Raw genomic sequence first — 25,477 nt, 5'->3', positions numbered from 1 at the left:
GCTCTCCTGCACGCTGGGGAAGGTTCCTGTTGCAGGAAGGAATTTGCATGTGGAGCACTTGGCTGTGGCTCAGGGATTCCTCAAACGAGACGGCGGCTCCCGATCAAACGCTCCGAGTGCATCCCGAGTTATTGGCTCCCGGAAGATCTGAGGGGGCTGTCTAGGAATGGTTTGAAGGAACAGTTTGTAAGGAAGATCTGAAGCTGCATCAGTCAGCCTGGGAAGACGGACACCTTTTAGAGCCGGTGCTAGACAGGAGTGGGAATGCCGTGGAGCGAGGAGGAGAAGCCTGCAGGAATGCAGAGCAGAGGCAAGGATGAAACCCCTCGGCACAGGGAAATGGGGAATGACATCTGGAAGACGCCTCTTGTTGGCTCTTTTGCAGGTTGTATAAAGACAGCAAAGATCACAGGAGTAAAACGTTTGCTTTCTGTAATTTTGATTATTTTTGAGAAGTGATTGACAGGGAAGGAAACCCCATTTTGGCTCTGAGCATCCCAGAGTGGTTGGAAGGCAGCGTTTGGCTGTGCTGTGACAGACACAATCAGCCTGCTCCAGTCTGGAGTTTTTAGCCTGGAACACGGTGGGTAACACGGTCACCTTGGCTCTCTGGGGGCTGTGGATGTCCCTGGGGAGCTGTTCCCAGAGCAGGGAATGCACGTGGATGCCTGGGCAGTGAGTGCCTGCAGTTCTCAGGAGCGTGGGGAGTGCTCAGAGTGAGCACTGAGGGCAGCAGGGCAGAGCAGGCTTCGTGAGGAGCTGCAGCCTTCACTGGGCAAACGGACACAATAAACCCCTGAAGAAAATTCAGAGTATTAGCGCTGCATTCAGGGCTTAGAGAAGGAATCCAAGCCCTCAGGAGGAGTTGATCGAGGAATCTAGAGCAGGCTGGCACACCAGGAGCTGACTCTGGGCTGCAGATGGCTGGAGACAACCTGCAGAGCTGTTGAATTATTAATGTTAACTTGAAGGAGTTCTTTGCATTCTGCTGCTTTTCTGGATGTGGAGAAGCACACGGAGATCTTTTTTTTTCCGTAACAATTTATTTATTTGAAACTTTACATTAAAAAAATTCCTTGAAACAGAAAGTTCTTCTTTTAAGATGCTTCACCTTGCAAGTGGTACAGGAGCTGGAGAGGCAGCAGGGAGCTCTGTTCCCCTGGGTGGGGGAAAGGGGGAAAAATCCAAGTGGGATTTGTTGGGAATTGTTCCTCCAGGAGCTGTTTTTGTGTGATGGGGCAGAAGGTCAAGGCTTTGTGTGCCTGTTCTGTACCTTCAGCCTTGTTCTGTCCCCAGACCTGCCTTCCTCAGTGTCACAGCCCTGGGGATGATGCAGGGCAGGTGTCACCACTTGTCACCTGGGAAGGGGAAGGTTGGCAAGGAGCAAGCAGGAACTGGTGGTGTTGCAGAATGAGCTGAACTCAGGGGAGAACAATGTTTCCTCTTGGTAAATGTTGCTGTTCCTGCTCTCTCCAGAGCCCTCCTTGCTGGAGCATCTCATGGTAGGTCTCCAAAGGAGCCCAGGAGTTACCTGAGGAAAGCCTCGCTGGTGGTGAAGAGATTTGTCTTAAATCTGTAAATGTGTGTAGAGAAAAATGTGAAAAAATAAAGGCTTCGAGAAGAGGATGGATTTCCTGCACAAGCAGGAAATTGAGCCTCCTGGTCAGGGAAGGATTTCAAATGAGACTCATATGAGGATTTGGAATTTGGAAATTTGTCCCAGGATCTGTGTTTAATGCTGATAACTTCATCCTCAACTCTGTAAAATAATGTAGCTGCAGATATTTCATGTTTAATGCTGACTTAATCTCGTGTTTGTATTAACTCCCAGAAGCAATTTGAACTCACTGGCATAAACCCAGGCAGGTTTCTAACACTTGAGTGTTCATCTGGGTAATGTTTAAGCAGAAAGTTTTCAGCTTGCAAATTGTAGTGTAAAAATCAAATATTAATGGGGTCTAAAACGTCCAGTCTGAGATGTACCACAAAATGCAGAATTTCTCATAAATGCACTGACTTTCCTTGGTATTACTTGAACTGGAATATAAAGCAGTTCAATGGCTCTGAGTTACAAACCTGTTCTCACTCAGGCTGAAATAAATGGGTGTCTCAGTTGCAGCCTGGCCTGGAGTCACTTTCAAGGATGCTCCAGTGGGATCAGGTGAGCTCCCTGGGATGATAAAACTTCACATTTTCAATCAAACCCAGAACATAATGGTTTTTTCCTAGCTGAAAATACCTGTAGATATTGCACTGTACTCACCTGCAGATCTGTTTGGCCTCTAAATGAAATAAGAGGTGAATTAGGAATATTTTAAAAGGTCTTTAGCATAAGATGTAAATTTTAGTGTCAAATGCTTTAATAAGCAGCTTCTCTTCTGAGCAGACTCAGAACTCCCTGTGCTCCCTGAGTCCCATTTCCCATGGCTTTGGGATGAATTCTCTGCCATCACTTCTCAGCAAGAGCATTTTGACCGAGTGGATTTTGCCATTTAAGTATTGCAGGTTCTGACCCAGAGTTATTAAATCACTTTAAATTGGGTGCACTACAAGCTTGGGAGTTGTATCCCATTTTTTAACATACAAATGACACTCCAAAGTGCAGAGCCCACAGTAAGAGCTGCTGTGCTTTGATCTTGAGCCTCTGCTGACAAAGCATTTTGGATATTGGTTTTCTTACAAACTTGCCAAATGTTCTTCTGCTTCATTCTTAAATTCTAACAAAAATCCATGGAAATGTATTCTGATGGATGTGCTCCTGAAATGGGGAAAAGAAAATTTCCACTGTCTTAATGACAGATGAGAATGTCCTCGTACTGCTTGTATTAAGAACCTTTAAATATGCAGTGAAGTTTCTGGTGTGTTCCAAAAGAGTTTAGAAATGGGAAAAGCATTATTTGGGGTTTAAAGCATTATTGGAGTTTTTGGGCTCGGGGATTTTGGGTTTTTTGGATCAGTCCCATGCATTGTCCCCCCAAACCCCCCTGAGCCGGGCTGAGGCAGCGTGGGCAGCAGGGCAGGGGGCATTGAGAGCCCACCTGCACAGGCAGCAGCACAGGGAGCACCTGGAGCTGCTGCACAGCCCAGAGGAGGCTCCAGGATGAGCAGAGGGATGGAGCAGCTCTGCTGGGAGAGCTGGGAATGCTCAGCCTGGAGAGGAGAAGCTTTAGGGTGACCTCACTGTGGCCTTGCAGGGCCTGGAAGAGCTGCAGAGAGGATGGGGAGAGACTTTACACAGGGATATTGAGAAAAAAATCCTTGCTGTGAGGAGAGGTCAGAGGGGACAGGGATGAGCTGCAGCTCGGGATGTGCTCCCTGTTAGCAGAACAAATGGTGTGGAGTGCAAGGCTTTGCATCCTTTGGGGCAGGTGGCAGAGGGAAAATCACCCCATTTGTCTCTGGGATCAATTCCTGTTTCTCTCATGGGTTTGCTGTCAGGTTTTCCAGGAGAAACACTTATTTAAAACCCTGAACCTGGGATTGGAAAAGAAATATCAGCCTGTTCAGCATAAGCCACCAATCAGATGTTACCAGCAAAATACTGAAAAATAAGTCAGTATTAGACTGCAAATGGGAAACAATAAATAAACGAGATGGAGAAGATTGCTTGGCAGGATACTTTCTCTTGGAAGAATGATTTATGGGTTTCCAGGTCTAATAAGTCATTTTTTGTGTGGTTTTCTGTGTTTCCCTGGGGTGTTGAGTGTGTGTGTGGCAGCGTGGGATGGTTCTGGCAGCATCTGTGCCCTTGCATGGCCTGCAGCTGCCTGGCTTTCCCAAGGAGCTGCCAGTGCCTGGGGTGGCTGGGGAGCTGTCCCCAGGCTTGTGCAAGGCTCAGCTGCTTTGGGGTGCTGCTTTTGGGTGCTCCTGGGCACAGAGGGCTCTGCAGGACCGGGCTGCCCCTTGCCCTGCTCCTGCCAGTGACTCTGGTGTCTCTGTGCAAGTCCCTGCTCCTGCCAGTGACTCTGGTGTCTCTGTGCAAGTCCCTGCTCCTGCCAGTGACTCTGGTGTCTCTGTGCAAGTCCCTGCTCCTGCCAGTGACTCTGGTGTCTCTGTGCAAGTCCCTGCTCCTGCCAGTGACTCTGATGTCTCTGTGCATGTCCCTGCTCCTGCCAGTGACTCTGGTGTCTCTGTGCATGTCCCTGGTCCTGAAAATGACTGATTTCTCTGTGCATGTCCCTGCTCCTGCCAGTGACTCTGGCGTCTCTGTGCATGTCCCTGGTCCTGAAAATGACTGATTTCTCTGTGCATGTCCCTGCTCCTGCCAGTGACTCTGGTGTCTCTGTGCATGTCCCTGCTCCTGCCAGTGACTCTGATGTCTCTGTGCATGTCCCTGCTCCTGAAAATGACTGATTTCTCTGTGCATGTCCCTGCTCCTGCCAGTGACTCTGGCGTCTCTGTGCATGTCCCTGCCTTTGCTCTAAGACACATGTCCTGAGGGCTGAGCTGCAGCTCTGGCCTCTCCACCCCATCCGTGGGCACTCCCCATGAAATCCCGAGCAGGGAATTCCTCTCAGGCTCCTGTTTCCATCTGTGTGCTGCACAGTGCTGCTTGGTCCTGGGTAATTCCTGGCACGAGGAGCTCCTCCAGGACTGCAGGGTTTGTTAGCAGGAGCACAGTTTGGGATGAAGCCACAAACCACAGCTCTTGCTGGTTTCTTATTCCATGTTCCCCATCGTGGCCACGGGAGTGAGGAAACACTGCAGGATCTCTGTCCTGGTGTGCAGCCTGTGAATGGTGTCTGCCTGCTCCGCTTTCTGTACACATTACACATTTATCTGGCTCCAGGCTTTTCTCTAAGTGTGAAATTTGGGATTTTTTTTCCCCTTCTGTTGTGGATTGCATGGAGCACCCTGGGGAGGTGGGGATGTGGCAAGCCCTGAACGCCCGCAGTCCCTGAGAGCCTCAGCACTGCTCCTATTTCCCTCCTCTGGTTTAGGTGTTGGCATGAGGGGGTCTAGAAACAAAACCCACAGAGATGTGGAGTGCTAGATTTCAAGCAGTCCTTGTAGCTGGCCAAGGTGGTTTGTCATTGGTTTAATGGAGGTTTTGGGGTGCCTGGGTGGGATAACCCCACGTGGAGCAGCAGCTGGAGCCACACCAGGATTTCTCCTTACAGGGCTCCCAGAAAAACCAACACGTGAAGAAAACAAAAATAAAAAGTGCACTAAATATCTTTGTTCTGGTGTGTGTCTGTTTGTTTAATTTTTTCATGCTTTTGTTTGTCACTTGGGAGTTCTTCCATTTTAATTCTTTTAGTTTCAATATTAGAGATCACACACTGCATTATAATATTGGTCAGGGCCCTGAATAGCATTGCCTCATGTTTTAATAATGTGTTGCAGTTGGACAATGGCTAATTTAGGATGAGTAGCAGAAGTTCACTGGTATCCATTTCCATGCTCAGAAAGAGAAGAATGGGCTCTGGAAATAATAACAAAAATAGTAACATAGAGTCTAAGTACTGTTCTAATAAAAAATATGAAAAATTTCATCAGTCAGGCCTCGTTTAAAATAGTCCATGTGAAAGAGCAGGTAGGAGAGGTTGTTTGAAGGCCTGCAGAGGTTCTGGGAGTGGTGATGTTTGAAGGCTCCTGCACTCAGGGCTGTGCTCTTGCCTGTCTTTGCAGATGAAGACTGTAAGTGTTGCCTTAGTTTTGTGCCTCAACGTCGGCGTGGACCCCCCAGACGTGGTGAAAACAACTCCCTGTGCCCGCCTGGAGTGCTGGATTGGTGAGTGCCCCCAGTCTCACAGCACAGAGCTCATCCCAAAGCTGTGCATTCCCAGGGCTTCAAACTGGGCTGAGCAGGAGGGAAACTGGGTTTTTCTCTGGGTTAATGAAGAGTCCAGCTCCAGCTGCTGCCATGGGTCATCTCTCCTGCTGTGTTCTGAAATGAGAAACCGTGGAGGAAAACAGCTGTTAATGAGCTGCTTTGCTTTCTTGTAATTATTTTAGATTTATAAATATCTAAAGGAAATCTCTGGGCAGAGACACCTTCAGAGTGCTGGGATCTGCAAAACTTCCAACCTCCCTTCTCTGCCTCAGCCAGCTGAGCAGTGAGGTTTGTGAAACACCTTGCTGTGTTTTGAGGTGCCTGCTCTGGGGCTGTTTTAATTGGAATCATTCAGAAGACCTGGAATTATTCCTAAGGATGTCTTGTGCAGTTCCAGCACTTGGGTTTGCCATTTTCATGCAGCATTGCACTAAATTCCTAGTTTATTTTTGTGAAGAAATTAAAAGTTGCTTTGGTTTTGCAGAAAAAAGTCTAATTATCAAGATGAGACAATTCTGAATATTAGAAGCAAATATCTTGTGTACAGAAGCTTTCTCAGAGAGATTTGGTTTTTATCTGGGAATTGGGAATGTTCAGCCTCCAGCACGTCCCACGCTGGGCACTGGAATCCTCAGCTCGGGGCTTTGACAGGCCCCAGGAGCAAATCAATCACTGCACAAACAGAATTTCTTAAAAAACTTCCAGCAGATTTTCTAACCTTGCCTTTCCTGCTTTGTGAAGCACAGCACCTCAGGTTTTTAACCTGGAAACGCTGATGAGAGCCCAGAGCAGGCGCAGGCAGGTACCTGAGAGCAGCCCTGATGTCTCATTGACACACAGGAGCATTGCAGAGTCACTTAAATAAAGTCATCAGTGCCTATCATTAGCAGAGAATTTTGAATGCACTTTTGTAATTAAATTTTCAGTCTGTTTATGTACACAAGTGCTCCTTCCATTTGCAGCCAACTTGAAATTTCTGGAAAAGGCAATTGGGGAAATATCTGATGTTTTTCCTGCCTTCAGTCCCAGGAGCAGGGAGTGGGTGCAGGAATGGCTGTGCCACATCTGCAGGGTCTGGGGAACTCTCTGGGGTGCAGCTGCTGCTGTTCACACCTGAGCTGGGGTCACAGCTGCTCACCCCAGGTGACAAATGGCCACTGAGCAGAGCCACGTGCAGGTCCTGCTGCACCTTCCACGTGCTTTTATTCATTAAAGAAAAATAACTCAAAAATCCTGCTTTCATCCTGCTTGATTACATTTTGTTTCTAGCAAAAGTATATTTGCAAAAGCTGGGAAAACAACCCCCTTCACTGATCTGGTTTAGTGCTTTTAAAATAATTGATATTAAATAGGAAAATATTAGCTTGTGGGGTTTAAGAAAACTTGTTAATTGTTTAATTATATGTCCATGGTGTTTGAATAAAGCACGTGGCCTGGAATTGTATTGCTATGTATGGATTGTGGTAATTATCTAGCAATAAAATTAACTTCTTAAATATTACAAATGGCACACAATCTCTGCAGCAGGAAGCAAAGGGAGTAAATGAAGCAGGATTTTGCATTCATCAACAGAAAATGTTTGTCATCAAATATTTAACCAATTTGAGTTCTTGTCATTATTTACAATGGAAACCTTATTTCATTATTAAAAGAAACAAATGCAATGCCTCTCCTGTCTTTCAAAACAAAATTGTTTTTAGCACCTCAGTGAGAGAAATCTTCCACATTTGTCAGTCTGTAACGGAGCTGGGATTTTGTTGGGCTCAGGAATCCAGGGTAATTTTTGGGTGCTGCCCTCAGGTAAATTCCACAAGGAATGAGATGTTCATGAGTTTAATAATGAAAGGAACCTGCATGAAAATACCCGCAGGGAGCTGGGGTGAGCAATGCTGCTGTGTGTTCTGTTCCCAGATCCTCTGTCCATGGGGCCTCAGAAAGCTCTGGAGACCATCGGGGCCAACCTGCAGAAGCAGTATGAGAACTGGCAGCCCAGGGTGAGTGTTGGCTGTTCCTGGGGCTCCTGCTGGCCTTTTCTCTGAGGGTATTTATGTCTTGGAGCATTCATGGCAGATATTCGTGTACAGTTAAGAGAATTTCCTTTCTGTGTTTTTCCTCGTGGCACGTGGCCAATTTTTAAATCTCGGCAGCCCAAGAATTTAGCAGAAAATTCGAAAGGTGCCTGAAATCAAACAGGAGAAAAAGCATCTTGGAGCAAAGGTGAAAAGAAGCCCTTTCCTGCTCTCTGTGTGAGTCCTGGTGCTGGGGGAGGAGGGGCAGGGCAGGAGCAGCAGGTTCCCTGCGTGGGCCTGGTGGAGGCAATCCCAGAGCTGGGCTGGTTCCCTGGTTCCTGCAGGAAATCACAGCCCCTGACACATTGCAAAGCCAAACACGTCCTAGTTTATTGCACTCCACAGGGCTCTGGAGCTTTCTGCAGTAATAAAGAGAAGTTGGTGTGCCATCTGCAATAAAACAATAGGAACATTATTGAATTTCCTAGAGCTTTCATATAAATACTAATACATCCAGTTTTGTCTGTTTCTTGGGGGCTTGGAATGGTTGAGGAGTGGATGGAATGAAGACAATTTGGGGAAAACCAGGCAGTCTGGAAAAAAGAGCAAATGATGACAATCTCCTGAAATATTCCCAGGCTGTCAGTTCCTTCCAGCAGGAGCTGCTGTCTTCAGCACCTTATTGTGGATTCTCAGTGGTGCTGATGGCTGCCAGGGGATGGTGGCAGTGGTGACCACTGGGACCAGTGCTGTGGCACTGCTGCCAGCCAGTCCTTGGCTGCTTCTGCTCAAACATCCCCCTCCTTGCTCAATGCAAACAGCTTTTCTGAAAGGTAAAAGGGATGAAGCATGAAAATTCCTTGTTTCTGGAAGCTCCCAGGCTGCACAACTGATGGATATTTCCTTCCAGGTCTTATTGAGCCCCTCTCTAAATAATTTATCAGCTTGCCATTGCTTGAAGTATTTGTTCTGATTAAATTTAGGACTTTGCTTTATTGTAGCGTAGCTACATAAATTCGTGTGCTGCGGGAGTAAAAACCACTTCAGCTGTTGTTTCCTCTGCAAAATCCTGCAGTTTAGCAATATTCAGTCATTTCATGCAGTTCTCAAATGAGGATTGTACTGGGGGAGAGGATGGGAGATGACAGAGCTGTGGGCTCGATCTGCCTTGATAGAGAGTTCTCTGAACAAGTAAAGAGTTCTGCAGTTCAGTGCAGATACAACTGAGCTGCTGGTGAAAAAGTGCAAGGCAGCTCTACACTAACACTCCTTGGGTTTGGGGCTTGAGTTTTACTGGGAGGGGAAGGGGTTAAACCTGAGGGTGATCTGGAAAGAGGCTCAATTACAGGGATCAAAGGGGCTGCTTAAGCAGCTGAGAATGGAAGGAGAAAAGGGAGTGAAAGTGAAGAGCACAGGACCAGGGAATGCCTGACTGGAGGGGAAAACCTTCCCTGGGACTGCTCCTTGGTCTGGGAATCTGCAGGCAGCGGTTGGGAATGGCTGGAGGAGCTGGGTGGAACTGGAGCTGGCTGCTGGCAGGGCCTGGATCCACGGGGAACACCGGGAAAGGAACCTTTGGCTGAGACAGAACTGCCCAGAATAAAATAACTGAGTCTCTGTGGGAGGTTGCTCTGTATTTAAAACATTTGGATAAGGAATGGGCTACACTGCAATGGGATTTCTGTGCTGCTGACCCCCTGCAGAACCCTGCCTGTGTGAGGTGCAGCCCTGGGGTAGGTGCCCAGGCAGAGCACGGCTCTGCTGTGCTGGCAGGGAGCAGCAAATATTTCCTTGTGGTTGGGGTGTAAATTCAGTTTTTTGGCAGCACTGCAGGTTGTGGCAATGCAAAGGCAGGGACTGAAGAGTCAAGAGCCTTTGAAGACAGGAGTGGAGGGCTGTGAGCAGCGAGCCTGCTGCAGTGGGATGGTTTCTGGGGATGCAGGAGCTCAGGGAGGTTTATGAGCAGCAGTTACTGCTCTGCAAGTCCCAGTTTGGCAGTGGAGCTGCAGCCCTGCAGAGCTGCCTGAGGAGGATGAAGGGGTTGTGCAGTCTGGGCTCTGAGTTCTGGAGCTGGCAGTGCTGTGTGCTGATCCCTGCACACAGCCTGTGCCATGAGCTCACAATGGGATGGCTGCTGCCCTCTCAGGAGGGTGCCAGGCTTTATTCCCCTGCTTCTCCTTCCCTGGCTGCCAGCCCTCCCTGGGTAGCCCAGGGCCCTGTGCCTCCATCCCTGTGGATGTGCTGTGGGGTTGGATGAGGCACAGTTTCCATAATTCAGGACCTGGTATGAGGTAGTCTGGAGCATATGCTTATTAAATTTACATGAAATGATAGATTTTTTTTTTTTCCTCTTCGTTTGCTCTGGCTTTTGACCAGGTTCTCCCTTTAGCTCTGAACTGACCAGAACACTCACAGGAGCTGTTCCTCCTTCACTCAGTCATTCTGATGCTTCTGTTGGGATTTCATTGGTGCACAGACCCCAATGGCACTCCTGCACCAGCTGCTGTTTGCAGTCCTGTCCTTTATTCTCTGATGAGCTTTCCCAGCCCTGCCTGGAAAGCCAAAATCTGCACTTCATAACCATTGCTAGCAGAGGTGAGAAGGATGCAGACACAGCTCCTCTGTGGCTCCAGCTCCTGCTGAACTGTTCCACTGGGATCTTTTGTGCAGAGCCCTTCCAGCTGCAGGGCAGTTCTTCCATGGAGTATCCTCTGAGAAGCAGCTGCACGGAGTGTGAGGGCAGAGATTTGCCATCAGCACTCCCCTCCTGCCCTTCCAGGGCTCCTGCACCTCTGCAACAACCAGCAGCAGCGAGGCCAAGGGTCTGAAACAGCTCATCCCAAAGAATCCTCCCTCTTACGCCCACCTATGTAAAACAAAGTCAGTTACAGTATTGATTTTTTAATTCAAGTGCTACAATTTTGCCTCCCTTTTTCTTCTCTCAGTTTCCTCCTTTTTTGCTAAGAGAGTCATTTGGGCTGTTTTAATTCTCTGCTGGAATGAGCTGATTTCATTAGAGCTGAGTGGATTATACCTGAACGGGCATCCCTGGGGTGAAGGAGAACTGTGAGCCACGAAGGGGGATGAAAATCCTGGATGGGGACTGGGGAAATCTAGAAGACAAGATTAAATAAACTTGTAGGAAGCCTTTGGGAAGGGTGGCTTGAAAGCAAGTTGTGGTGTCTGGGAGTGCCTGCAGCTGGAGGTTGGGGGTGGCATGGTTAGTTCTGCTTCTGTTCCAGTGGAAAAAGAAAAGGAAAGAGGAGGTTTCCCATTTCTCTCTGATCCCATCTCACCTGATGTGTGGTGCCTCCTGCCCGCACCAGTGATGGTCTCGGAGGAAACATCTCCCGCAATCTGGATAAATTATCTCTTTTGTGGCAGGTCTTCAAGGAAACAGTGATTTTCTGATCAAACAGGCTGCTTCTCCCTCTCTTCTAGTCTGCTTCCCAACAGTTTTCTCTTGATTTCAAAGGAAGTACAGCCAAGACATTGAAATGGATCATTGAAAGCCTCTACCTTTTAGTGCATGTTGTCTGTTGTTGATGCTGTTGTTCCCCTCATTAGAGATCGCTGGGCTTTGATTCGGTGTCTGAGGTTTCATTCCTTCATTGCTTTTTTCTGCCTAATTAATTGGGAAGTTGCTGCTGCACATCAAAGGGGGAGCATTTCCTAAAGAGTAACTACTTAAGCATGAAAACTAATTGAACACATGACCTAATTATTGGTCTCTCAGTGAGTCATACTTTTCCTTTATTTCTGTGGGGTTTTTCCTTTAAAACAACAGCAAATACTAATTGCTCCTGCAGAAGAAATACTGTAAAATTCCAAAGGGGAACATGGAAAAACTGGTATTTGGTCTCCAGTTGGAGATATCTGCAGATGTAGGTACATGTAAGAAAAAAATGAATAGGAAGGAAAAAAACAACAAAAAGACAGTGTGACCTTGTTTAACAAAACCAGGTTCTCTTTAGAGGACTATGTTTGTTGGTTTTCATTTCCCAACAGCCTCTTGAATTTGGCAGCTATTTCAGGCTCTGCAAAATTCTGCTGTATCAATCCTTTGCTGTCTTGTTAAAGATCAACTGTCTTCAGCATAAACCAGCACGGGTTTTTTTCAGGGAAAAAAAAAAAATAGCCTGCAATAGAAGTGGAGTCAACAAGTCTAATTGTCAAACCCAGTTATTGCTGTTCTCCTTCTGTGTGAAAACCTGTGCTGGTCAGAGTGTCACTGCTGCTTCACTGAGTGTCCCTCTGGAAGCACAGGGCCAGAAAAGCACAGATTTCAAACGTGGTAAAGGATGAAACCCACTCTTTAATGCCTTGGGAATATGGGGAAAATGAGGAGAAATGAGTCAGTGGTTGTGGTTTTCCCTTTGGTGGCTCTGCAGGTGATTGCATCCCAAGCCTGCCTCACCCAGGGCTGGCTCAGAGCAGCTGCTCCTCTGTGCTGACAGCTCTCCCCTGGGGCACCCTTCCCTGCACTGGCAGCAGCTGGACATGGAAGGGCTCCTGGGGCAGGGATAACTGAGGATTTGGGAATTGGCTGTGCAAGGGGGAAGCTCCCTGCTGCAGCTCTGGGTACAACTCATGTTTTAATGCTTTTGATAGTGAGGAAAAAAAAAAACCTGATAAATCTTTAACACACCACTGAAAGAGGAAACTGTGAAATTGCAGCAGTAGTGTACTTAATGCTGATTTCTCAGAGATTCTCCTGGAAAAATGAGTCACAAAAGGGAAGGAAAGAGTTGCAGGCATGAGCTGCTGTGGGGAAGGGTGTTCTGAGCTGCAGAGACCGGGAAGTGGCATTAAGCTGTTCTGTGAACTGAGCTGTTGGTGCACTGCAGACAGCACGGTCTGGCCTTCTGGAGCTAAGTCAACAAACTTGCAAAGTCAGTTTAGTGGGAAAATCCTGAAATCCTGTGGGTCTTGGCATCTGCTGCAAGCCTGGAGTTCTGTGGGCAGGATGAAGGAAGGGGATCAGCCAGCAGCTGAACTCCTGTTCAAAGCCCTCGCCTTCTTTCCCACACTTCTGGCAATAACTTCATTTCGCATGTTTTATTCCTCATGCCTGTTTTGGTTTGTGCTCTGTTGTCAAAATGGGGCCAGAATTGGCAGAGGGCAAGATTAGTGTTTTTGAGGGTGTTTTCCTGTGACCATTGATGTCGGCTTGTCAGAGATGGGAAGGAAGAGCTGATAGGAAAAGGCTCTTGGAGAGAAAAGCAGCTCTGCCTGGCAAAGCTGATTAACGTGTTTCTGTAATTACCAGCCAGCTCTGGGTGACCTATTTAAAAACACCTTGTCTTTGTGTTGGGTGGGGAGTGCTGAATCCCTGGCTTGGGGGACAGGGAGGAGCAGATCCCCTGCAGCATCCTGCTGCTCTGTGCCCAGGGAGCAGCACCTGCATCCCCTGGAGAGGATCTCCAGGGCTTGGAGAGGATCTCCAGGGCTTGGAGAGGATCTCCAGGGCTTGGAGAGGATCTCCAGGGCTTGGAGAGCAGGACAAGCACAGGGTGCTGCGTTAGGAGCTTCTTGCTAACAGACACCAGCTTTGTGAAAACTTAGAGGTTAACAGAAGAAACTGTTGACATTTTTATTTATATTCCTGCTCCTCTCTAAGGCAGAATGAGAAAATCCTGAGATGCTTTGGTTTTAACTCCTTTCCTGTGGAGATTAGCAAAGCATAAACCTTGGGATGATTCGCTTTCCTTCTCCTGACTGGTTAAGGTGTTGTTAATCAGAAAACTGCTTCATTGAGCAGTTCCTTTGCAATCAGAGGAGAACTGAAATTACTGAACAGTTTTTTAGTATTGAGAAGATGAAGCTCTTGCCCTGCAGGGCCCTGGCCTTGCAGCTCCTCCCTGGAGCACGATGGCCAGGGTATAAAGACAGCCAGTTTGTGCTCCTGCAGCCTGGACTGGGCTCCCAGAAAGATCCAAGTTTCTGTTTAAGAAACAAGAAGATGCAGAGCCTGAAACCTTAAAGAGCTGTTAAAAGCGATGTTCTAGAGAAGGAATGGAACTGAGCTGATGCTCAGGAGTTACGCTGTTTGACTAAGCAGGTTTGAAAGATGTGACCTGGGGTGTACTTAAAATCCTGTTAGGGCACCTTGTGATGTGACCCATGGAGCTGTCACCAGGCTGAGGGTGCAGAGCTGCCATCTGAGGAGCAGATTTGAGATCTTTTACCATTCCCTTTGTTTCAAAGGAAGCAATTATTTACACAGCCCTCTCAGAACGCTTCTTTGAGCAGAGAGGGAAGGATTTGTACCAAACACGGGAGGCTGGTGGGTGGAATTTCTGTGAACTTTGGCACAAGCCTGCAGTGTGAAGCAGCTTGTAACTGCTGAGGAACACACCTGTCTCGTGGATGTATTGTAGCAGCAGCTCAAGGTTGGTTGTCCTGATTTTTGTCTTCCCTGTCAACATCAGTTCTCATGAACAAACTGCTCAGAGGTGGTTTTTTTTTGGAAGTGTTATTGGATCCCGAGCCTGCACAGTGAGGATTAGGTACTTTGGAATTCATTTCACATTGGACTTGAAAGCAAGGTCAGAGACTCTGCAGAGGGAAGGTAAAGTCCCCACTCTGCTGGCTCCAGGCAGAGGAGGGGATGTGCCACGCTCAGAGCTGGCTTCAGCCACAATCCTGTCCTGGCATCAGCAGGTCCAGGAGCCTCCAGAGGGAATTAGCACAGGGGAGATGGAGAGGGGTTTGAAATGCACCCAGATATCTGCAGAGGACTTTCCTCAGGCTGCCAAGAGTCTCCCTTTGGCTTAGTTCAGTATTTAAATTAAAGCATCTCTAAGTTATAGTTTGTCTTCACTGTAATTAATATTTTTCAAGTTAGCAATGACTAATAATTTTATCAGTAATGTTTTCTCCTGGCGTGTGTTAACCAGGTTAAGCTGCTGCCTGTAACGTCAATTTGGGATTTCCAGCACACTCCCTTGTACTTTAATATGCAGTTTTTATTATCTTGGCCTAATCCTCATGAATTTGCATCAGGGTAATTTCATGTGCCCACAGCCTAAAATTAAAACACCCAAAAGGAGGTATTGGGGTTTTTTTAATATAAAATTAAGAAGATTGGAGTCTGTGGATATGGTTCAGAAGAGTTTGTATTTGCATGATGTGTCCAGCCTGAGAGTTATTGTGGCCATGTGAGCTGGAGGTGATTGGGTTTGTGATTGATGGGTACTGGGGATGAACTGCAGTCACTTCTTACAGTGCTGAGTTATCTCTGAGCTTATCACACAGCAGGCTCGGTGTGTGCTCCCTGAGCTCTGCAGCCCACCTGGGCTGGGATTCTTACTGTGCAACCGTGCAAACCCAAAAGTGTTCGTGTGCAGCTCTAAATTTGCCTGTCCTTTGATGTGTCTCCAAAGCCAGTGTAGATGCAGGATCCTAAATCTTCCTTTGATGCACGAAAAGAGCTGTGCTTTAGTGAGTGTCAGAAGGAAACCACGCTGAATCGCAGGGCTGGGTTATTAATCACCGTTTTGGATGAACCAGAGAACAAAGTATTTTTGTTTGTGAGTGCAGCCTGTAGTTTTTCACTAGAACAGCTTCCCCCTCAGTAGGCCTGGAAGCAGGCCAGCCTGGCATCACATGGAGCCAGAACACCGGGAGGAGTCTGGAGTAATGGAGTTGTGGAGAGGAAATGGGTGAGGATAAAACAAGTGGCAGTGCAAATCCTCTGCCAGAGCTCTGCTGAGCCCTGCAGTGCCTCTGGATCAGCCCGGCCAGCAGCAGGCAGTGCTCCTGCCCCTCCCTGCCAGCAGTCATTGGGAATGTCACACAACAGCCTCTTGGAGCTTCCCTCCATGGACAAAAGCAGGGATTCTCCCCCACCTGCCTGTTTTATCAGCAACTCTTTATATATGGACTTTCCTCCAAATCTGTGTTGAGATCTTGCTAAATATCCTCTGGGAAACCAAATGGGTTTATATCAAAAAGATCCTTCCTCTCATCTCGGTGCTCTTTGATTTCTTTAGAAAGCTCTACAAGATAAGGGTTTGATTTGAAAAGTCTGGCTTCTCATTAGAGATGCTGAATGGGCTCTTCCCCAAAGTGTTTGTTCATGGTTCTGTTTGTTTATTATTATTCCACCAACGTGCCCAGCACAGAGCTCAGCCTGGATTTCCCCTGAATTCCTTTAGAAACTGATGCCATTCTTCCTGCTTTCCCCTTTCCTGGTACTCAGGTGCTTTCAGAGGGATTTTACCATCTACAGGTGATGCTCAGTAATTCAACACTTGAGATGATTCAGTTTATACTTTTTGGTTCCTGGAGATGGGATGGAGGGCTGGGAACTGGGGGGGTCTCACTGTGTCACCCACGGTGGTTGGGGATGGCTGCACCAGCTCTGGGCTTCTCAGCTTGCTCAAATTATCTGATCCTAGCTTGGATTTTCCTTTTTTTTTCTTTTTTTTTCCTTTTTTGCCATGTTCCTGTTCATTCCTTTGATGCTCCAATGTGTTTAGGAGATTTAAAAAGTAAAATATAATGGTGTTGCTTTGCTGTGTTCACCACATGTTCATCCTGGCTCTGAATTTTTGACATATATGTGCCTGTTTTATGTGTCTGAGCCCCACTTTGTTCCAGACGCTCTCAGGAACACGTTGCATCAAACTGGCAGCTGCCTCATATAAAGTGGAATATGAATTAATTCAATTTTATGCTCTTCACTTGAAAGAAAACTTAATCCAGGATTTTTAGTGTTCATCTTGAATAGGTCTGAGGAACATCTCTGTCTGGGGTGGTTTTATCCTTTGCCTGTGAGATATTTACCTTAGTGTGGCTGAAGTTCTCATGGAGCAGGGGGATGTTGATCCAGGATGGATCCTGAGCAGCAGGGATGGGTTTGTACACACAGCCAGGGGAGCTGCTGTGGAACCTGCCTGCCCTTGCCCTGGAAGCTGCTGCTGTCGTTCCTCTTGGGTTTTAGTCACTTCTTTGTAAAGCTTCTTATAGTTGAGTTTTTCCAATTTGGGCATTGTTCCAAAAACCCTTCTCTTGGAATAATTAGCTTGCTTTGATTCCTTTTAATTAAATCATGTGAAGTAGGCTGGCTGTGTGCACGGCAAAGTCACAGGTTTGATGTCTCCTCTGCTTTTTGGAAACTGGGATGCAGATCTGCTCCACGTGGCAGCTGCACCCTGGGATGGTCCCTGGAGTTTGGATTAGGAGCAAGCATTGCTGAGGATCAGGGAAAGCTGCATCTCAGAGTTTGGGATCCACCGTGGGGAGGCTTTGCCATGGGCTGGACAGCCCAGCATGTGGAAATGATGGATTCTGCACTGGAATAACTGGGGTGGGACTGGTTCCTCCAGGAAATCCCAGCCAGCTCTGCTCCCTGAGGTTCCACAGGGCAGGAAACCTTCCAGTCCCAGGATTGTCCATGTCCTGCAGATATGGAATCATGGAACTGGTTTGGAGGGGACCTCACAGACCATCCAGTCCCAGCCCCTTCCACTGAAGCAGGGTGCTCCAGCCTGGCCTTGGGCACTTCCAGGGAAATTCTGCTCTGGGCAGTAATGGACACTTGAGGAGGGAACATTAAAACCTCAAACACTGCAGCTGAATTGCCTCTATTTTATTTATTTTACCCACCACAGTAACTCACCACATGCAGTGCCTTGTGTGTGCCATTTGCATTTGGGCTTCTTTGTCACCCAGAAGCTGTTTAAAAAAACCCAATCTTCAGCCAAATAAAGCTTTTATATCTCATTATAGATTCTGGGTAGGAGCATCCTTCTTCTGCAAGGAGGTGTAAAAGGCAGTTTCAGTATAAAATACTGAATGTTGGAGTAGTTTCTTCTGTGGATAAATTTGGAACACATTCAGTAAGGTATCTTAGGGATAAAAGGGGAGTGACTTCAGGATTTGTTCTGAATGAGAAGAGAGAGGATGATGTTATACCTTGTGAAGAGCAGAGGCTCTGGATGCCAGCAGAGACATTTGTCATACATTTTTCATACACTTTGTGTCCCCTGTGCTGGGGGCTGAGGTTTTGGCGTGGAATCACACACACGCTGTGGTCTGAGGCTTGTGGAGTCTTTCTGGAACAAACACTGAGGTCTTGGGCTGCAGGAGAATGAAAGAGGAACATCTGAATTTTACAGCTTTGATGAGAAAACAGATTTATCCTCATATTTCCTTAAGGAGAAAAAAATCCATCTCCCCTCTGAAAGAGCCGTGGTGCTCCAGCAGCGCCTCTTGCCTGCTGGGCTGGTGCCAGTGGTGATGGGAACCTGGCCTGGCTTCCAGAACTTTCCATTGCCACTGAGCGTTGAGCAACATCAGCAACTTCAGTCCCCTGTTCCGTCACCTCTGGCACTCTGCACTCCTTCCTTTTCACGGGAGCTGATGCTGAGCTGAGTTTCCTGGGCTCAGCAGCTGGCAGGATGAGCAGAGCCGAGTTTGGGAGGTGATGACGAGCCAGTTTCTGGTGTCTCAGGTGACAGCACAGCCCTTTGGAGCTGCTGCAGCCCCGGCTCCTCCTCAGTGCCACACGTGTCTTAATTATAAATGAAGGGAAATCCTGTAGTTAGGCGAAGTTTCCAAAGCAGGGCCATTAATTTAAGCTCCAAATCCAGAGGACTGTGGGAATTCTGCAGCCAGTGCATCCTGACATTCCAGTGGTGATGGATCCACTGAAGGGGTTTTCCCCTCCAGACAGACTCGTGTTGGAGAGGTCACTGCTGTGCCCTGCTAGGCAGTGAACACCTGCCTGGTTCATTTTTCTTTTGGAAGAGGCAAATCATTTGTGAAACAAATGGACAATGATTTGGGAGGTTGTTCTGTGGGGATGTCAGGGGATGGTTGGCCCCACAGCATCGGAGTGGCACCATCTCACCTCCCATTTCAGCACCAAACATGGGTAATGTCCACAGTGAAACCACTTGGAGCTATCCCCAAACTGGTTTCTTTTCCTGGTTTGGGTGCCAGAACTCCTTTCTATTGAAAATCTTCCTATTTCCTGCAAATTTGTCAATACAGTGTTTTAGCAGTCCTGAAGTTTCAACACCAAAAGGTGAAATGTCTTAAAGATTAACATCCTACCTGCCACAAGTTAGCAGGGACAAGGCTGGACTAACCAGAGTGTTTCACAGAAGTGTGGCAATAAACAAACAAAACTTTTAACTCTGCCTGAGTGAGCAGAACAACGAGGATCTCCTGGATCACCACGTTATTGCTTTTGCCAGGGGCAGGAGGTGACCGGGAGCTCTCGTTCCGGAGCTGCCGTCCCCATCAGGGCTGTGACAGCTCTGCTGCTCCAGGTGCAGTGTCCAGGGGAGGGCTGGAGTGTCCTGTGTCCAGCAGGGAGCACAGGCTCCCTCCAAACACCAGCAATACCTGTGCAGGGCAGGAGGGCAGCGTGGTGCCCAGGGCCAGCAGCCCTGGGGAAGTGGCCAGTGGCTGATAAAAACAGGGGAAAGGTCTGGGTTGTGTCTGTGCTACCAACAGCAGCTGCTGAGGTTAAACCCCACACAGCTCTGGGGTTTGTTACCTTTTGCACTCATTAGTGCTGGAAAGCTCCTGCTGGGAGCTGGAGGAGAAGGAACAGCCATGGGAGGAAAGGAAAAGACAAAAAGGGCTGGTGTGTTACTCACCTACCTGCTTCTTGTCACATCTGAAACTCCCAGCTGGCTCCTGAGCTGGCACTGAGGCTCAGACTGTGCTTACTCACAGGCTCCCTCCCCTCCATCCCCCTCGTCCTCGTGTTTCTCCAGGCCCAAATGATCTGTTTGCAGTTTGGAAATTGAAATCTACAGACTTTAGTTTTAGAGTCTGAATCCACCTCCATTAACTGCGAGCTGTGTTTAATATTGATGCTCTGGGGACGTGAGGAGGGATGGAATGAGCCTGTTCTCCTGTGGAAAAAGAGGCTGAAATTCCCCAGCACTGTGCTTTGGGTGGCTGCTGAAGCTGCCAGCAGCCAGGCTGGGATTTAAGGGGCACATTTTTTGCAAATCAGTGTCTTCATCACTACTCTGAGTGGAGAGAGGAGGAGGTGGGGGCTCCGTGGGAAGATTAATGCAGCCTCTTGGCTTTCCTGAGTGCTGAGGTTCCCAGAAAGGATGAGGGTGTCACATCACTGCTCCTTGCTTCATATTTTTCCTCCTTTTGCTTGCTTTTCTTGGGTGTTGCCATCATGAAATGCTTCCATTCATTGTTCCCTCTCCCCTGCTGGCTGGAGACTCTGTTAATTGAGCAGCCCTGTATCTGCTCTTCAGGCTCCTCAGACAAACAGTTTAAATCCTTCATCCTCTTTTACTGTGACATTTTAAGACTTTCTCATCTTTGAGATGAGATGAAAAGTAAAAAGCCCAAACTTCTGTGGCCTTGGTTTGGTTTATAAACAGGCTCCCAATGGCAGGTTTTGGAGAGGTATGTTTGTCCTGCTCTTAAATGTGGGTCTTTATTTCAATACATCAGATTGAAGGGTTTTATTGTGATTCTGGGGTTTCAGTCTCTGCAGCTCTGGAGAAGAGAGAAAGAGCCAGGCTTTTGTCTTTCAAAGGACAGTTGAAAGACTTTCTGTTATTATTTGGCCTTACTTCAAAAAATTGCACTTTTGAGCGTGACAAACCAGCTCCTACCCGGGTGTCTTGAACCCAGCCAGGTTAAAAGGGGTTTGAAGCACTGGGGTTTCTGCCAGTTTGATTTCTCCTCCATCCTCCAGTGTGCTCTGAGTTCGGTGCTTGTAGGAGCAGTAACGGGGTGTCCACAGCCACAGCTGAGGAAATGCATCCATTTTTCCAAAGGCAAAGGGCAGTTTCCAAGGGCTCTCCATCACTCTTCCCCCTTTTTACCCAAATGTGTCCATGTCAGGTTCCTGGGCCTTTTGTGTCCTTCTGTCTCGAGAGCAGAGTTGACCTGTACAGTTTTCTCTCTTCAGAAGAGGGCATTTGGTCAGCTGGAGGCTGAACTGGAGAATTAAGTGAGGGGTTACTTCTGAGACTGGCTAATGTTGAAACAGATTTCACTTTCCTAAGGTTTTCTGAATATTAATAATTCAAAAGTGAGTGAGCTGGGAGGGAGTTGTGAGCAGAACTGCACCACAGACACGCTTTGCTTACCCAGCCCCACTGCCAGTGTTGTGTGTTCCCCTTTCCCAGCTCCTGTCCACGCTGGCTCTGATGCCTGGAGAGGCTCCTGGAGCAGGGGCTGGGCAGGGTTAAAGGAATAAAGCAGGGATTTATTGAAAACCCTTCCAAAGATGCACCTTGGGCAGTGCAAGAGCCCGGCTGTGGCTGCACCAGGATGGGTCCTGGCTCAGGAGTTCCACACTTTTATGAGTTTGGCTCCATTTCCACCTTGGGGTTAATTGTGCAGTTCAGGTGATGCAGTCCCACCCTCCCAGGCTGCTCTCCTCAATTCTCTGGTTGCATTTTTGTGCCCAGAGCTGCTGCTGTGTCCTTGGCTGTGGGGCTGGAGAAGGATTGCTGTGCGTGCCTGAGCTGTGAGGAGACCCTGCTGACACTTTGTGTGGAGTTCAGGGTTACCAGCGCAGTGCAGAACCTGGGAAACACGAGAGAAAAGCTGAAGGTGTCGCTATCAGAGGCTGTGTGCAGTGACTGTGTCCCCTGCTGTGTCCCAGGCCAGGTACAAGCAGAGCCTGGACCCCACGGTGGACGAGGTGAAGAAGCTGTGCACGTCCCTGCGCCGCAACGCCAAGGAGGAGCGCGTGCTGTTCCACTACAACGGGCACGGCGTGCCCCGGCCCACGGTCAACGGCGAGATCTGGGTCTTCAACAAGGTGGGGCTGACCTGCACAGCCACTGCAGCCTTCTGCTGCAGCACAGCTGCCTTTGGGTCGTGGCCTCACAGACTGCTTTGGGCTGGAGGGAACTTAAAGCCCATCTCATTCCACCCCAGCCATGGCAGGGACATCTCCCACTGCCCCAGGAACATCTCCCACTGCCCCAGGAACATCTCCCACTGCCCCAGGGACATCTCACACTGCCCCAGGAACATCTCCCACTACCCCAGGAACATCTCCCACTGCCCCAGGAACATCTCCCACTGCCCCAGGGACATCTCCCACTGTCCCAGGAACATCTCACACTGCCCCAGGGACATCTCACACTGCCCCAGGGACATCTCCCACTGTCCCAGGAACATTTCCCACTGTCCCAGGCTGTTCCAAGCCCTGTCCAGCCTGGCCTTGGGCACTGCCAGGGATCCATGGGCAGCCCCAGCTGCTCTGGGCACCTGTGCCAGGGCCTGCCCACCCTCCCAGGGAAGAATTTCTTCCCAATACGTACCCTGAATTTCCTCTCTTGGTCTGAGCCTGTTGTCCCATCACTTTTCCAGGTTTAGGATATGTTCCCAGGTGTTTCATTCCCTGATTGATTTCTTTGTGTTCTTGAGGCTGTGTGGCCACACAGGCTGTCCCTGCCCTGGGGGGCACGAGAGGGGCACTGCAGTGCACTGAGGCAATAAATTATTGGCATGGGGTGGAAGGGGAACATGGAAACCCAGAATTGTTCCTGCTCTGCCTCACTGTCCAGTGTGGACACACCAAGAGAGCAGCAAGACAGTCCCTGGAACTGGTTAATTTGGCATTTTCTGGCCTTTTGCCACACACTGAGGCTGCAATAACATTTTTCATGCATTTATTGTGAGTGCTGTTGTATCAGTAAGGAGCAGTGTTGTAGTTCAGCTGCTGCTTCCTGAGCAAATCTCAGTGTAGCTTCAAAAGGAGAAAAATCAACATGCCCCAACTTGAGACATGTTTATTCTCACATTTTGAGGAGCTTCTCTGCAAATTTGGAATATCTCTGAGTTGTTTGCTAAACAATTGGGGATGAAATCTGTTCACAAGCAGTTTCCAGTTGAGCTGTTGTTGTGCCATTCCCAGGAAGAGGCACAGGGATGGTGGGAGCAGTGTTGGAGCAGGGACTTCTCCCCCATGCCCAAGCCAGGGAACAAACTGTATGTCCAGCTCTGCTTTAACACCCTTCTTGCTTCAAGCTGCCTCATTTACATCTCATTAGCAAATTTGATGTTTTATGTGACCCCCCACAGTGGAGTTGGAACATAAAATTCTTCTGGTTGGAAATACCACAGTATTAATCAGAGCTATAACCCCATCTTAGCTGGAGCAAGATGCATTGGAAATAAAAAGGTAAAACAATGCCTGCCCATAAAATGTCATTGATGAGATGTGTCAGAGCAGGTTTTTTATGTGGAACTTCCTGGGGCTGGAATGTGCTTCACGTGAGTGGTGACCTTAAGAAAGGCTGTGCTGAGGACGGGCTGCTCGTGCCTCATTCTCTCATTGCCGTGATTTGCAGAGCTCCAGCTCCTTAAAACTTTGGTTTTTATCAACAATTTTCCCTATTAATTTTAATGAAGCAACCCAAACTGTTATATATGGGCAAAAGTGGGTTTGGAAATGCTTTATCCCTCCCTGCCTTACGTAACACATGGTTTATGATACCTCCTGTCTTTATCGACGCTGATACGTGTCCTTGAAAATAGGATTTTTGTAAAAAGTTTACTGGTTTTATTACAGCTATTTTAAGTCTCTTGAATTTAAATGAGAGTTATGATCCCATCCATCATCCTGCTGATGTTAATAGGAACATCACAGCTTTTCCTGAGGATTTTGGGCTGAGCTCAGGGCTGGAGGAACACCAGGTTGCCCTCTGCCTGCAGCGGAGAAGGATCCTGCTGGCAGCCACTGGGTGTTTGGTGGTGACTCTTTGCAGGCAGGAATCTGTGGTTTATATTTTCAGCTCTCTTGGTTCAGGATTGGCTCCTCAGAGCTGCTTTTAAATGGCTGATTTTTATCCTCTTGCCTCCAGTTATTTGGGGGCGTTCGTTAAGATGGAAGACAGGGAACAAGATCCTCCTTATTTACAGAGAGGGAACTGTGGGCACTTCACTCTGTTGAAGGCAGCTTTGTTGGTTTTCATTTTAATGGATAATTTGGAAAGTTGCACAGAAGCTAAAGCTGTAATAAAATTATGAAGCATCTCGTTAGGCTCAGGCAGGGTAGTGCTGATGGGCTGCAGGGGCTTAATTATCCATCCTGATTTATTGATGGGGTTTTCAGTTTAAGATGTTTGATGTTAAATTAAAGACAGCTGGTTTGCATCCTTTATCAGCGTTGCAGAAATTTGGGATAAAATTGGACTATTAAATGATGTTTGGAGTTGTTAGCACATATCAGAGCTCTAAATATCTGATACTGAAAACTCTTGGCAAAGTTTTTGGGCTTTTTTTTTTTTAGAGTTGGGTGTTTCAAATAACACCACAATAAAATCTGCTCGTCGCTTGTGTTGACTTGGGTTCACTTCCTCACTGTTGGTGACACTGGCTGAGATTTGTATTAATTAATCTGTTCAATCTAGGGTTTATTGTGGGGTTTCAGAGCTGGCTGTATTTGATGAGCTCACCCAGTTTGGGTTCTGTCACCCCATGGTGACTGAGCTTTTCTCGTGCAGAACTACACCCAGTACATCCCCCTGTCCATCTACGACCTGCAGACCTGGATGGGGAGCCCTTCCATCTTCGTCTACGACTGCTCCAACGCCGGCCTGATTGTCAAGTCCTTCAAGCAATTTGCACTACAGAGAGAGCAGGAGCTGGAGGTGAGGGCTCAGGGCTCTGCTGGGCTGTGCTCAACACAAAGGAAGTTTCAGCTTGCTTTGCTGTATACACTGAAAAATGTGTTTAAAACCGTGTTGGAAGGCAAATTAATTTGCAAATAACTTTGAAACTCTGATCTTTCTGGTTCAGTTTGCTATCCCATTAAACTTGGAATGATTTTTAATACAAGCACTAATTAAATGTTAATGTTAATAGAATCAATTTGGGCCCTAATGGTCTTTTCTGCTGAGACGAATGCTGAGGTGAACAAGACATCATTATTTTGGTTGCAAAACTCTGCTATCTGGGGCTGTATTTCGATGCAGTTGTGCTTTTGTGCTGTTGAAGTGAATGCAAAAATGTGAAACAACAAAAACCTGATCCACACAGGGATTGTCCTGCTGGTGGTTCCAGTTCTGCAGAGTGTGGAATGTGTTCCCAATGAAAAGCTGTCTTTGGTTGCAAATGGAATTAATAAATGTATTGAAGGAAATCTGAAATGCAAAGTGGAAGGGAAGAAGTTGGAATGTTCTGTGCAGCCTCCCACCTGCTGCCTGGAGCTCACAGGGACATTCATAAAGGTTCACTTCTAGGACACTGGATTAGAAACCCCAAAACTTCAAGGAAGGAATATTAATTAATCAGGCAGCTGAGTGTCACAAATACAAGCTCCAAACAGATGTTCAGTGTTCCTGCCTGTCAGTCCTTTCCTTCGGAATTCCGGATTTTGGAGAGGCTTTACTGGGGGCTCTTTGGCAGGTGGAAATTCCATTGCACTGAGGAAGACAGTCTGATAGCCTGGGATATGCAGATCATTCCATTATTCCTTCTCTTCCATAAAATAATTCCATATTTGGTAACAATAAGAAACTTCTGTGACTTGGGAAGAAGATGGAACTGCCAGACAGGGATCGATCGAATTGGTAGGAGATGCCTTTGGAGGTCAGAGCAGGCTGGTCTGAATATCCTTTCCCAAGTTCTGGGATTCCCACTGGGATATTCTGGGGGCCTTTCTCCTTTGTTTACACAGTGCTCTCTTCAGCACTCTGGTTTTGGTTTCTCATTCTGTTCCCAAGCAGGTGGAACA

General features: G+C 47.7%; 1 protein-coding gene across 1 annotated transcript in view; it reads left to right on the top strand.

The window, feature by feature from the left end:
• RPTOR (regulatory associated protein of MTOR complex 1) overlaps positions 1-25,477 on the top strand; it is a 97,507-nt gene that overhangs the window by 5,589 nt on the left and 66,441 nt on the right. The window contains exons 2-5 of the mRNA XM_023938862.2: positions 5,632-5,734; positions 7,688-7,770; positions 21,392-21,550; positions 24,246-24,392. Coding sequence (XP_023794630.2) covers positions 5,632-5,734; positions 7,688-7,770; positions 21,392-21,550; positions 24,246-24,392 — 492 coding nt within the window. The remainder of the gene's footprint in view (positions 1-5,631; positions 5,735-7,687; positions 7,771-21,391; positions 21,551-24,245; positions 24,393-25,477) is intronic.

Source organism: Cyanistes caeruleus, chromosome 19, assembly GCF_971803275.1.
Source record: "Cyanistes caeruleus chromosome 19, bCyaCae1.hap1.1, whole genome shotgun sequence".
Lineage (NCBI taxonomy): Eukaryota > Metazoa > Chordata > Aves > Passeriformes > Paridae > Cyanistes > Cyanistes caeruleus.
Note: the sequence above shows the minus strand (reverse complement) of the source record. Positions and strands in the feature narration are given on the sequence as shown.